This window comes from Aulonocara sp. 'chitande type north' Nkhata Bay, linkage group LG10 (assembly GCF_057382095.1).
Source record: "Aulonocara sp. 'chitande type north' Nkhata Bay isolate Kocher_YH1m ecotype deep benthic linkage group LG10, A_spYH_male_GT1.1, whole genome shotgun sequence".
NCBI classification, from domain to species: domain Eukaryota; kingdom Metazoa; phylum Chordata; class Actinopteri; order Cichliformes; family Cichlidae; genus Aulonocara; species Aulonocara sp. 'chitande type north' Nkhata Bay.
In genome coordinates this window covers 18,711,893-18,723,608 of record NC_141353.1, presented here as the reverse complement: position 1 = coordinate 18,723,608, position 11,716 = coordinate 18,711,893, and the positions used below count along the sequence as shown (strand labels likewise).

General features: G+C 44.8%; 2 protein-coding genes across 4 annotated transcripts; one reads left to right on the top strand and one right to left on the bottom strand.

Annotated features, from left to right (window-relative positions):
* Positions 1 to 298: 298 nt before the first annotated feature.
* On the top strand, positions 299 to 2,808 carry cfap298 (cilia and flagella associated protein 298). Of its 2 annotated transcripts, XM_086308842.1 has the most exons (8): positions 299 to 456; positions 702 to 872; positions 1,057 to 1,224; positions 1,445 to 1,512; positions 1,605 to 1,763; positions 1,945 to 2,076; positions 2,173 to 2,268; positions 2,345 to 2,808. In XM_086308842.1, the coding sequence occupies exons 2-8, from the start codon at positions 734 to 736 to the stop codon at positions 2,453 to 2,455; spliced, it is 873 nt and encodes a 290-aa protein (XP_086164968.1). In that variant the 5' UTR covers positions 299 to 456; positions 702 to 733; the 3' UTR covers positions 2,456 to 2,808. The 2 variants fall into 2 exon arrangements, with proteins under 2 accessions (XP_086164968.1, XP_086164967.1); XM_086308841.1 differs by lacking the exon at positions 299 to 456 and having other exon boundaries at positions 595 to 872.
* Positions 1,269 to 8,925, bottom strand: eva1c (eva-1 homolog C (C. elegans)). 2 transcript variants are annotated; one of them, XM_086308839.1, is made up of 10 exons: positions 8,806 to 8,925; positions 8,378 to 8,669; positions 7,355 to 7,554; positions 7,028 to 7,151; positions 6,697 to 6,849; positions 5,836 to 5,979; positions 5,577 to 5,660; positions 5,169 to 5,246; positions 4,985 to 5,077; positions 1,269 to 4,906 (listed from the first exon to the last, which is right to left on the bottom strand). In XM_086308839.1, exons 2-10 carry the CDS (start codon positions 8,487 to 8,489, stop codon positions 4,530 to 4,532), a joined length of 1,365 nt encoding a protein of 454 aa, XP_086164965.1. In that variant the 5' UTR covers positions 8,490 to 8,669; positions 8,806 to 8,925; the 3' UTR covers positions 1,269 to 4,529. The 2 variants fall into 2 exon arrangements, with proteins under 2 accessions (XP_086164965.1, XP_086164966.1); XM_086308840.1 differs by lacking the exons at positions 5,577 to 5,660; positions 8,806 to 8,925 and having other exon boundaries at positions 8,378 to 8,495.
* Positions 8,926 to 11,716: the final 2,791 nt, after the last annotated feature.

Below are 11,716 nucleotides of genomic sequence, written 5' to 3'. Positions count from 1 at the left end.
GTACTTGTTGGTTTTTGACTGCATAAAAATGCCCCTTATTCCTGGATAGTCTTTTGAAATTTTAGAAACATACAGTACATTGTTATGCCATAATATTTATTTTAAATTAAGGACTTTTAAAAGATCCTAATTATTTCCTTAAGATGCCATCATGAGTAACGAGGAAATTAAAGGATTTTAACGTGACGAGCATGGCAAACAAGGTGAGCGCTTCTAGCCGGTTTCTCTTTGCACAGTGGAAATGGAGCACAGTGTTGCCGCTGTGCTCCATTAGGGGGCAGTGTCACAGCTTTTATAGCACGAAGTGTCCTCCAAATTACAGTCGAAGAAAGCAGCCGGGCTGACCAATCGTAATTGGGAAGTAATGCCACCGGTTGTAAACAGTGTGAGCTGTTTAGTGTGAGCGCAAGTTAAACTGGAGGGACCGAACACAGTGCTTCACGTTTTACTGCATAGGTACGTGTCACCGCTGTAGGTCACTGTGAGAAAATAACAACAGACAGTATCACTGTGTCACTGTGAGCAGCCATAACAGTTAGCTTCCATAGAGCTAACGTTAGCTACGTGTGTTCTGGAAGCATCCGCGACAGGCACGGCTGTCGCTATGGTTACGCACTGTTGTCCTACTGAGGGAAAGTGGTTGGTGGTGTTCAAGTTTCATTCAGGCCCCAACTTTCTTCTCTTTCAAACCTATCTTTCAGGAAGGTGGGGTAAGCAGGTGTTGCTTAGCGAAATGGTGCAACTTCACGTGAAGCGTGGAGACGAAAGCCTTTTTCTTTTTAACACCACCGTGGACACCCCTCTGGAAACTCTGATCCAGCAAATTACTGCCATTTACAACGGAAGGCTCAAAGTGGAGAGACTATGTTCAGGTGAAAACACACCCTCGGTGCTGCCACGACTCAAACCTGCACCTCACTACTGTTGAAACTTAACATCAGTGCTGGTGCACTCTATTTTGACCAGTTTCGTGTCTCTGAGTTCCCCAAATAGCATAATTCAACCCTGTAAGTGGGCCTCTGACAAAGATCTGCTTGTTCCTCTGTGTGCCCTCAGAGATTCCCGAGCTTGCAGACCATGGCATCTCACTGCCACCCAACATGCAGGGGCTGACAGAGGAGCAGATTGAGGAGCTAAACCTGAGGGATGAATGGGGAGAAAAGTGCATCCCCAGTGGAGGCTCTGTGTTTAGAAAGGATGAGATTGGGAGGAGGAATGGACAAGGTGAGACTGTAACATCCGTTTGGGTTTGCATGATTTAATATAGCTCTGTAGTTAAAGCCTGGTTTCCTGACTTTGTGCAATTATATGAAATGATATCTGATAGCACGTAACAGCTGTAGATAATACTACACAAATTTCCTTTACAAAGATGACAATTTTGCAAGCAATCCTTTTTATTTGCAAGAATGCATGTTTAAACCATCCCTTTGCCTTCTACTAGCGCCTAATGATAAAATGAAAGAGGTGCTGATGAGAACGGTGGAGGCTGCAACGGCGCTCATCTCCAAAGTGAGTTATTTGCTTTAACGGTTGATCGTTACTTTTTGCTTTGTTCAAAAAGGGCGTCACAAACAAATTACGTCATTCTCTTTATCATGCAGAAACAAGTTCAAGCCAATGTTTGTGTCACTGTGGAAATGATAAAGGAAGCACTGGATCAGCTAAGGGGGGCGGTCATGATCGTGTACCCCATGGGGCTGCCTCCTCACGACCCAATCAGGATGGAATTAGAGGACAAGGAAGACCTTTCAGAAACACAGGTGAAACAGCTGAAATGGAGGCTGATGGCCACATAAAATTAGGAATTTTTATCTTCCATTTATGGTATGATCATTGGAGGTGTTATTTTAAAAAGGTGTCTTATTTTTAAATTAATTTGAAGCTCATGAAATTGCCTTCGCCCTCTCTCAACTGTTTCTGCTACTTTTCTCTTCATCTCAGGCGTCTCTGCAGGTGATCACAGACGACGAATGCCAGCTGTGGTGGGCTGCCAAAGAGATGCAGAGGGGCAAAAAACTGCAGGACTACATTGGCAGAAATGAAAAGACAAAGCTAGTGGTTAAAATCCAAAAGGTGAGAGCCATTTCAATCTAAAGTATGTTTGAGGCCCGTGACCTTCATCATATGTTTTTGAGGGTTTTTTTTAAACCCTTTTACTATTCACTTTAGAAAGGACAGGGGGCGCCAGCGAGAGAACCTGTAATCACCGATGACCAGCAGAAACAGATGATGATGCACTATTACAGAAGGCAGGAAGAGCTCAAGGTGAGGAAATGTGTCACATGTTATAAACATTTGGCTTTGAACAAACATTCTAATCTTTTCTTTGTCACATTTTTAGAAACTGGAGGAGGCGGATGATGATCGCTACCTGGACTCAGAGTGGTCAGACAGGCAGGCCCTCAAAAGACAGTTTCAGGGTCTCACTAATATCAAATGGGGGCCGAGATGAAGACCAGCAACACTCTACAAACCCACCTCGGAGCCACTTCTGTCATCTGGAGTTCAACAGCTCTGTATTCAGCTGGACAAGTTGCCTTTTCAAAATCTTAAAATGAGCTTCCTCTTGGTCTCATGTGACATCATCCAGATAGTACTAATGATTCAGCCTGTGTGCTCTTATATCTTGGAGTTTCTCCTCCTCTGTAACCGTCCTGAAGTTCAGATCCTGACATAATGTGAAACTGAGGCTGGTGTTTGATTTATTTAAATATAAATTTGCTCCCAGTGTTCCTTTATCAGTTTCACCATGTTGTTTTTTATTGAGTCTGTACGAAAAAAATAAAGTTTATTCTGTGTTTTATATTTTGATCACGTGAACACAAAAATTGATCAATATCAGTAGTTTTACATCCCTGGGAGTGCAAGGACAAGGATGCTACACCTTTCCTCTCTTTGTCTTCTCGGTAATGAGACAAACAAACGCCTGTGAAAGTTGCTCGCAGTCAGGAAGTTTCCACACAGTTCAGGTCATCCCAGCAGGACTGAGAAAGGTGTAGAGTTCAGACTGAGTTGTCATCCCCTTGAACTTTTGACGGAGACGAAGCAGTTATCCAGAGAGTTCTATCAAGTTTCACAAAATGCCTCCAAAAAGTCTGAAATTCTCTTAAAGTTTTTTCTTTTTTGATTGGTCAAAGCTTTACTCTAGAAGATTATATAAACCTCATCACCAAAGGTGCTGTCACTTGCTTTGTATTAAGTCCGCAGTGGATGATCCAATCAAAGAATATCTAATAGGAGGCGATAAGGAAATATCTGTCATAAAATTATCACTAGTCTCAGGGAATACCTTACACTTGAACATTAGTTATTTTTCCTTGGAATGTTATCCCCCTCCTCCTGATTCTTGTTTTTGTAATACATCAAATGGTCTTTACATGCATTTGTATTTCTTAGTTTAGTGATCTCTTTAGATTACAGGATCTGTTCCCTGACATGTTCTTCGGTTTATATCACAAACACAGCCGCTATGAGACTGCTTGATCAGGAATTAGTGCAGTAATACACCCTCTGGCCGCTTAATTAGCTACACCTGTTCAAGAGATGCAAATATCTAATCAGTCACTCACATGACAGCAAGTAATGAATAGCCAGACTTCTTCCAGCTGATAGGAAACAGTAGCTCAAATAAGCATCTTTGAAGGAGAGGGCCACACTGCTGCTCCTGTCAGCTACGAGCACGAAACTGAGGTTACAATTCACACAGGGTCACCGAAATTGGACTGTAAAGACTGTAAAATCACGGTCAGCTGTGACGTTTGGATTGAAGGTGAGAATTTGGTGTAAACATCTTTAAAGTATAAATCCATCATGCATTGTATTAACAGTGATGGTGTAATGATGTGAGGAATATTTCCTTGGCACGGCTGGTGCAAATATTGTAGCTGACCATGTCCGTCCCTGTATGACCACAGTGTACCCATCTTCCCATGGCTGCTTAACGAGCCGTGCCACAAAGCTCAAGTCATCTCACACTGGATCTTGAACTTGACAGTGAGTTTACAGCACTCAAATGACCTCCCTAGTCACGGGATATTAGTCCAATAGATGTCGTGGAACGAAGATTCCACATGGATATGGAGCTGACAAATCTGTAGTGACTGTGTGATGCTATCATGTCAATATGAACCAAATATGGATCAAAATGTCAGCATCTGTGCTGAAGAATTAATGACGTTTTAAATGCAAAAAGGGGACCAACCTGGTACTAGCCTGTGAACCTGATAAAGTTGTTGGTGAATGCTTTTTTGTTTGTTTGTTTGCTGGGGTTGGTTTTTTTTTATAAATAATGTTTCAGCCTGAAATGTTAAAGCTATATTTAGTGGTGAGTCTGTATAAATACAAAAGACATAAAACTTTGTTGATCATGGAAACTTTTGAAAACTTTTTCTTCGCATATTGTTCGCAAAAATGGCAAAACACAACAAACTGCAATGTTAAAAAAGGAGCTTCTTGCGGTGGTGATCAGTATACCTGATGGGAAAAAAACACCAGATGCTGAGTAGCATCCACAGGTCATGAGTTATTTAACACGAGCTGCCATTCAGATAGGCGTTCATCCAGATCTCCTGCATGATCATCTCTCTGCGCTCAATCCTCTCCGCCCGCTCGGCCGCTTCGCTCACATAAGTCACTTCCTCCCAACCGTATATCGCCTTCCTTTCCGTGGCTGAGAGCAAAGATCTTCCCGTTCCCTCGTGGTCATCTTCTTCTTCATCTGTGTCATCCTCATCCTCGTCATCTTCCTGATACTTAACAGTAGGGCTTCCCGGCTTGGGTGCAAGTCTGTGATCTCTGACCCAGCGTGCCCTGCAGGTCACTCGAACAGATACAGCCAGCAGGGTGAGCAGGAGACCAACGCACACGCTGGAGGTAAACAGCAGAGCTGCCATTTCAGGATGCTCTGTGTAGGAAACAAAGAGGGGGAGTTGCGATAAAGCATGGATTGGGAGTTAGTTCATGAGCGCATGTGTGTCAATACCTTTGATGTAAGCATATGTCAGGAGAGAGTTGCTCATCATCGCTCCTGAGTTGTCAGGCCTTCTTGAGCCTTTAGGAAAGGGCTCCTCCAGATCTGCAGGAGAAGATTGTGAAGATTACAAGTACGATGTGAAGAAGTCACAATAAAATCTTGGAACTGCGTGGACGGCATGACGCTGTTGTACCTTTTTCTGTGCCCACGCTAGGAGATGAGGTGAGGCTTACTATGTTGGGGTCTGCCACCCTTAGTAAACTCTGCGGTACTATTGGGAAAAGGACAGAAGAAGTCTTTGTATCGCTGTGAACAAAATGACTCAGTGGCTCAGTAGACCGTTTTAAACAAGCTACTTCTCACATCCAAACTGAGCCAACAATGGAGTTACACATTCAGATCGAAAATACTTTCCCTACTATTGTATTAATAATAAGCGCCCTTCAAGGCTAACACACATTGTTTTGCTCTATATGGAGCCAACACATCCAGTCAGAAGAATTCTTTCAACACCAGGCTCCAAATTACGTTGCATGAATGTGACCTCGATGGCATTTGTGCCAATCACAGGAAGTTTATCAGGATGTCAACTCCAACTCACAAATCAGTTGCTCACAGTCCAATCTTCCCCTGCTATTGCGCTCTTGGGTGTGATGGGATAAGAACAGCTGATGGCTGGGATCAGCTGATAAGAATCCAGAGTAGGAAGTTAGAAATGTTCACCGATGGAGCTACCGCGTAATGAACGAGGCCAAAACAAAAACCTTCCTTTGTGTACGTGCTCCTACTTTAAAACAGCTATGTTCAATTCATCACAGGGATTGCAATTAAGGTGAATGAGGAAACAGAGAGGGTCCTACCACAAGAATAGATCACACTGAGGTACTTCCTGGTTCCTGGAAAGCATGGGTCCCTAAAGGTCTGGTTGCTGACGGGAACAGCACACTTCTGTTTGCTGTAGCAGGACTTGGAGACCAAGTGTACGGCCTCATGGTTCAGACATTCTGCAGGGAAAGAGTCAATTGCAAAAAGAGTTACTGAATAAGAAACATGGATTAACTGTAGTTAATCCATCTATTGGCTTCCGCTTATCCATATCAGGGTCGTGGGAGGGGCTTGAGCCTATCTCAGCTATTGTAGGGCAAGAGGCGGGGTGCACCCTGGACAGGTCACCAATGTGACACAGGACTAACATAGTTGTGGTTAAATTTGAATAAAATCAAAAGCATCCAGAGACCTAACTGTATCCTGTCATTGTACAATGTGAAATCAGTCACGTACAGTTTGAATGTCACACCAGGAAATGTTCCCAGAACGAAATGATAACAATGGCTGGGACACACTCCAATGAGTAAATGTATTATTCCATTATTCATGTTATTATCTGCACCTGCTTTTTCATGCTATGGGAAATGTCAAGACAAATGTGAATAGATATTTGTTTATGATAACATCAGAACATTTTCTTCTGCTTAACCAGGTCTGGGAACAGCAGCAATTAAATAAGTATCCCTCCACAAACTGCCACCTTATCACGGTCTCACACACAGAAGTTTCACAAGATTATACAATGAATTATTTAATTCTATTGAGAAGCAATATGTCGCCCTTTTTAAACTTTCACAGTGCTGTACTCTAAATGTAAAACAAACTGTGTCCTCTTTAACTTATTCGTGCATCTTGAGACCTTTCATTGCTGGAATCGTCTGCTAGAAACTCACCAAACGGGGGTGGTCTTGTCAGGTGTGAGGGGCAGGTGTCGGTGTGACCCAGCCTTCGCCCGTAGACAGCTGCATAGATGTTCAGCGCCCTGGGGGGCTTACAGCGCAGGACCATGGTTTCTCCTTCACACACCACATGTCTTTTGTGTTCAGCTGAGTGAGGGGGGGGAAAAAAGGAGTAAAGACGACTTGGAGGAGGGTCTGATGGTGGTAGGAAACTGACGGCTGAAATTGGGTGTGGGGAGGATTTTTATGTGTGGCTGTGTAGCTATTCGCTTAAGAATGTGTGAGGAAACTTGTGCTGAAACAAAATTTGACCCGATGAACTCACTAGGTTTACACTTGTAGTCCACATGGAGGTATTTGGTAGTGCCGGGGCAGGGGTCCTTCCCAAATAGCAGGTGATTGACAGGCATCTGGCAGTCTCTGTGGCTCTGACACTCCGACAAAAGCTTCTGCACAATAAACATGGACGACAGTCAGCAAACACCATCCACAGTGAAGGAAGGACAACCAAATCAGATGCAAAGAGCCAAGCTTATGCACCGACTGGTTGACATGACGATTTTCAGACTGCGTGAAAGTGACGAGCAGCCACTAAGTAACAGCTGACCCAGTGAGAGTGAAAACAGCTCTTTACCCCACATATAAAATGCACCTGTAGGGCTGTGAAAGCTGAGCAGCTGTGATTGTGTGCCCCGAGTGGAGGGTGTGGAGCTACTCCGCAAAGCTGCATCTCGCTGCTCCCGTAGAAGGCAGACTGGATGGAGATGGTGGAGTGGCGTGGACAGTGGAGCCGCAGAGGTTGCCCATCACACGCGTGGGCAGAGTGGCTGGTAATGATCCTGGACAGGTAGTCTGTTAGACAGAAGACATGTATGCATGCACAGAAGGGAGACTTTGCTAATTTTACACATTACATTCAGAATTTCACCTAATCATACTGAATTAAAAAAAACTAAACTGTAGTAATTTATTAGCTACATAAATAAAACACTCTTTTTCTTGGATCTACTGCATCAGTAGCTGCGGAGCAGGTTGCGTGGCCTCTTTGGCGCTCTTGCAGGTGTCTCAGGTTGCTTTAAAAAAAAAAATCACTGTGGTCTTGCCTCACTCACTGTCTTTTTTTTTTTCAAAGTGGCATATTCGGCGAACCGGCATTCAACAAACATAACCGCCCTGTGCTGTACGGTTATACATTACATTACTACTGATTCCAAGGTGTTGAGCTGAAGCTGTGCACAGTGTATCCAAAGATAAATACATTTATAAATCCAACACTGGGGAGATGGTTCAGATAAAACACAAGAATATGAGAAGAAATGCTGCGCAGTCATTTTGTCAGCTTTACCAATACAGCAAGAAGACACAAAATAGAGAATTAAGATGTGTTACATTATACCATCCAGACTTTCTTGCTGTATCATGAACACTAGCAATGAGAAAGAGTACAGCCACATTATCTATAACACCATACATAAAAATGGCAAACAGAAGGTTCACCCCCCACACACACACCCCAGCCACCCAACCCCACTGGCAGCTGTTATTACACACCATATAACAGTGGGGCTCATACCCAACCTGCTGTAACAGAAATACTTCGTGTTCTCATTGTCTGCACGACCACCACCACCACCACCCCGTAATCCCCCACCCACCCACATCACCATCATCTTACCTGAGAAGTCAGCCAGTCCACTCATGCTTCTGGTCCACAGGAGTAAAGTCAGACAGAGGAGGCTGTGGCTCCAGTCCAGTCCGCGACAACGGGTCCAGCTCATGACTCGCATCCCCCGTCTCACTGATCATATTAAAAGCTGGGACGCTTAAAAAAAAAACCCACCGTAGGACTTCCCAGACTTCACAAGAACCCACGCCAGATGGTGAAGGCGCTCAAAGAGGCCGCGATACCGAGCTTCATCTCTGTGTCGCCTGAGCTGAGATCAAATCACTTCTTCATCCGTCTTCACCTGCAGCACAGGAGAGAGAGAAAAACAGCGGCCGTTTGGGGTTGAGTAAGATCAGCCGCTGTGTGCAGCAGCAGCAGCAATGGACCACAGAGGAGGTTGGGAATAGCAGCTGCGCAACAAGTTGTTCAAAACTGACAGACGAGGTGACGGATCCGAGCGACGCGTGGAGTGGCGAGTCTCCCACGGCGACTTCCCAAACGCTCAAGCCCGCAGATCCGTGAATGGATCCATGTGGAAACTGAAGGCGACCCACAGTAACAGCTGAGCGGGAATCATAATGTGGGCGTGGCGCATAAAACTATTTTAAAGGGAAGAGGGGCGACACGCTCGCTGGTAATGACGCACTGGCTCCCTCCCCCTCCGCGAGGCACATGTTTACTTTTTGGAACTTGCTGTTTTATTCTGCCCGTTTCCTTCGCCTTTCTCTACAACTCCTAAGCTTTATTTTATTTTTCCACATCATAGCTTTAGACCAGTGTATTATATTTGGCGGAATATTTCGGCTTTCTTCGCATATTAATCTTACATCTTCACAAAAGTAATAGAAATACTCTCATAGGACATTGTGCAAAGGTTTAATCAGTAGAAAACCTCTTAGAATTAGAAGTGCCAAATTTTGAGGTTTTAAGTGACATTTTGATTCAGTTTCTTCTCATAATCTGACACCCTAACCATGGCGCCTTTCAGTGAAGCTGGGGGCCTACTGGGTAAACTGCTCCCCAGCCCACATCCATGACCCACTCCATGGTAACCAGTCAGTCTCCGTGTCAGACTGCACAGCAGACGTACAACAGTCAAACTGACAGAGACAGTTGGGGTCTCCACGCTCAGCTCCACATAAGTGGGAGAGAGGCAAGGGTGGGTTTGGATCACAAGGGGGGTATTTTGCATATAAACTGGACAAGTTTGTTGCATTCTCCGTATTTTGGCTCCGGGTGCTCAGGCAGTGGCCCCAAAACCACTTTTACGTGCCATTATCCTTCCAAAGCCTGTGGAAGTCTGCTGTCTATCACAAAAGGTTTCCTGCACTTTGTTTTTAAGAGGTAACATAGCCATCTAGGCCAGTCAGTAAAATAACAGTGGCACATGGGTAAACAAGAAATTCATGTAATGAGGTAGTGGAAAGGCTTCTGAAATGTGTTGATGATGCAGTCTTTTTTTAAAGTATAGAAATAATGCTTTTTATTACAATTTCTTTTGTTCAAGACAACTATGTCAACATTCACCACAGGAGACCCATCAGTAATAACACAGACTATAAATCAGGGGTGTCAAACATAGACCTGGGACCCAGAATTGGCTGAAAAAAAGCTCAAATCTGACCCCACTGGGCAGCTTTGGAAAATTTCAAGGAAATCTTTGGATTTTTAACTGTATATTTACATGTTTTACAGCTTCTTCTACAGATAAAGACCTCCACCATGGCCATTTATACTACACCAAAGTAAATAAGCAATAGAAAAATAATGAAATAATATAAAGTTTCACTTTTTTGGGCAGTGAAATACCACAACCTTTCCTGTTATTTTCACACATTTACTTCTTACAATTTAGTTGTGTTGGCAGATTTGAGAAGCTTCTCTGGTCCAGCCCACTAAAGATCAAGGTGGGCTGTATGTAGCCCATGATGCAAGAGGAGTTTGACATTCCTGCTAAAAGTGTTTGGGAGACAAACATCTTTTGCGTGGTTACCAAATCCTTTTTTTTTTCTTTTTTTTTTTTTTTTGGCCTGTCCCGTTTGGCTCTTTTGCCATCAGAATTGTTGTCTAAAGGCAAAGAAAGATGCCCAACGGATTTACTTTACCAAACTGACCATCCCAGCCTTGCCGTAATGGTCCATTTGATTCACCTTTTATTGTTTATTTTATTTTCACTTACTGAATACGGGACAGACTTGACTGGGGGAAAGAAGGGGAGAAAGAAAGAGGGAAAGAGAAACAGCTGAGAAGAGGGACGGGGGAGAAGGGCAAAAGACAAAAACCAACAAAACGGGCAGAGAAAAAAAAATGCATATATCAATCACCTGGATCACCTGCTGAGAAAGAAAAAAGAAAGCAAGCAGAAGAGAACAAGAGTAATAGAATAAACAACATCACAATGATATATGGGAATATGACAGTAAATACTAAATGTTAAACATTATTGTGCAGCACATAAGATCAACAGAACACAGTGTGCTTTGAGGTAGGAGCCAAAAAGGGTGTAGTTTGTGGGTGTGATCACCCGTGTGTACACCTGTGAGCATGGACGCGCTTGTTTTTTGTTTTTTTAAAAGGTTCCTTCATGTAATAATCTGCTAGAGGGTGTGGGGGGGCCACAGCCCCGTCCTCCAGGGCGTGAAGCAGGTGTGGAGGAGATCAAAACTCCAGACATCCAGAGGCCCCCAGAACACAAGAGACCAAGGAAGACCAACAGAGGGGCAGCTGCGCCACTGTCCCAGAAAGAGCTGAGGAGAGTCCCAGATGAGGGCTCACTCAGCAGCCGCGGAGCAGAAGCCAGGGGGAGTTGCAGTGACGCGCCCGTGAGCTCCGCCGGCAGCCAGCTGCGCCTGAGTGACCGAGCCCCAGGCCGAGAGGCCGGGGGCACCCCACCTCCGAAGTGGCCCGAGCGAGCCCCAGGCTCCAGGCCCCGATAAGCGGCCGCCAAGGAGTGAGCCGGTGTGTACCTGGACGCCCATCCCCGGACACAAAGAACCACCAACGCACCGATGTCTGAGGGGGTCCGCCACTGGCAGGGGAAGTGGTGGTAGGGGGAGATAGGCCTCCAAACCTTGGAGGGCCTGAGATGTCCCCAGAGAGGTGGCGCCTGACACCCAACCTGACATATAGACACAGACATACAGGCACACACAGATACAAACATCCATTCCCACCCTCATGCTCTCATATGCACTTACTCCACACTCAACCAACGTGGAGACAGACATAAAGAGACGTTGTACACACGATCACACTCCCCAAGCGTACTCTACAAACCGGGTCTAGGTGCCCTCGCCCCTGGAGGGGGGAACTGCACCCAGACCCAGGTGGTGTTTCCCTTTTCCCTGC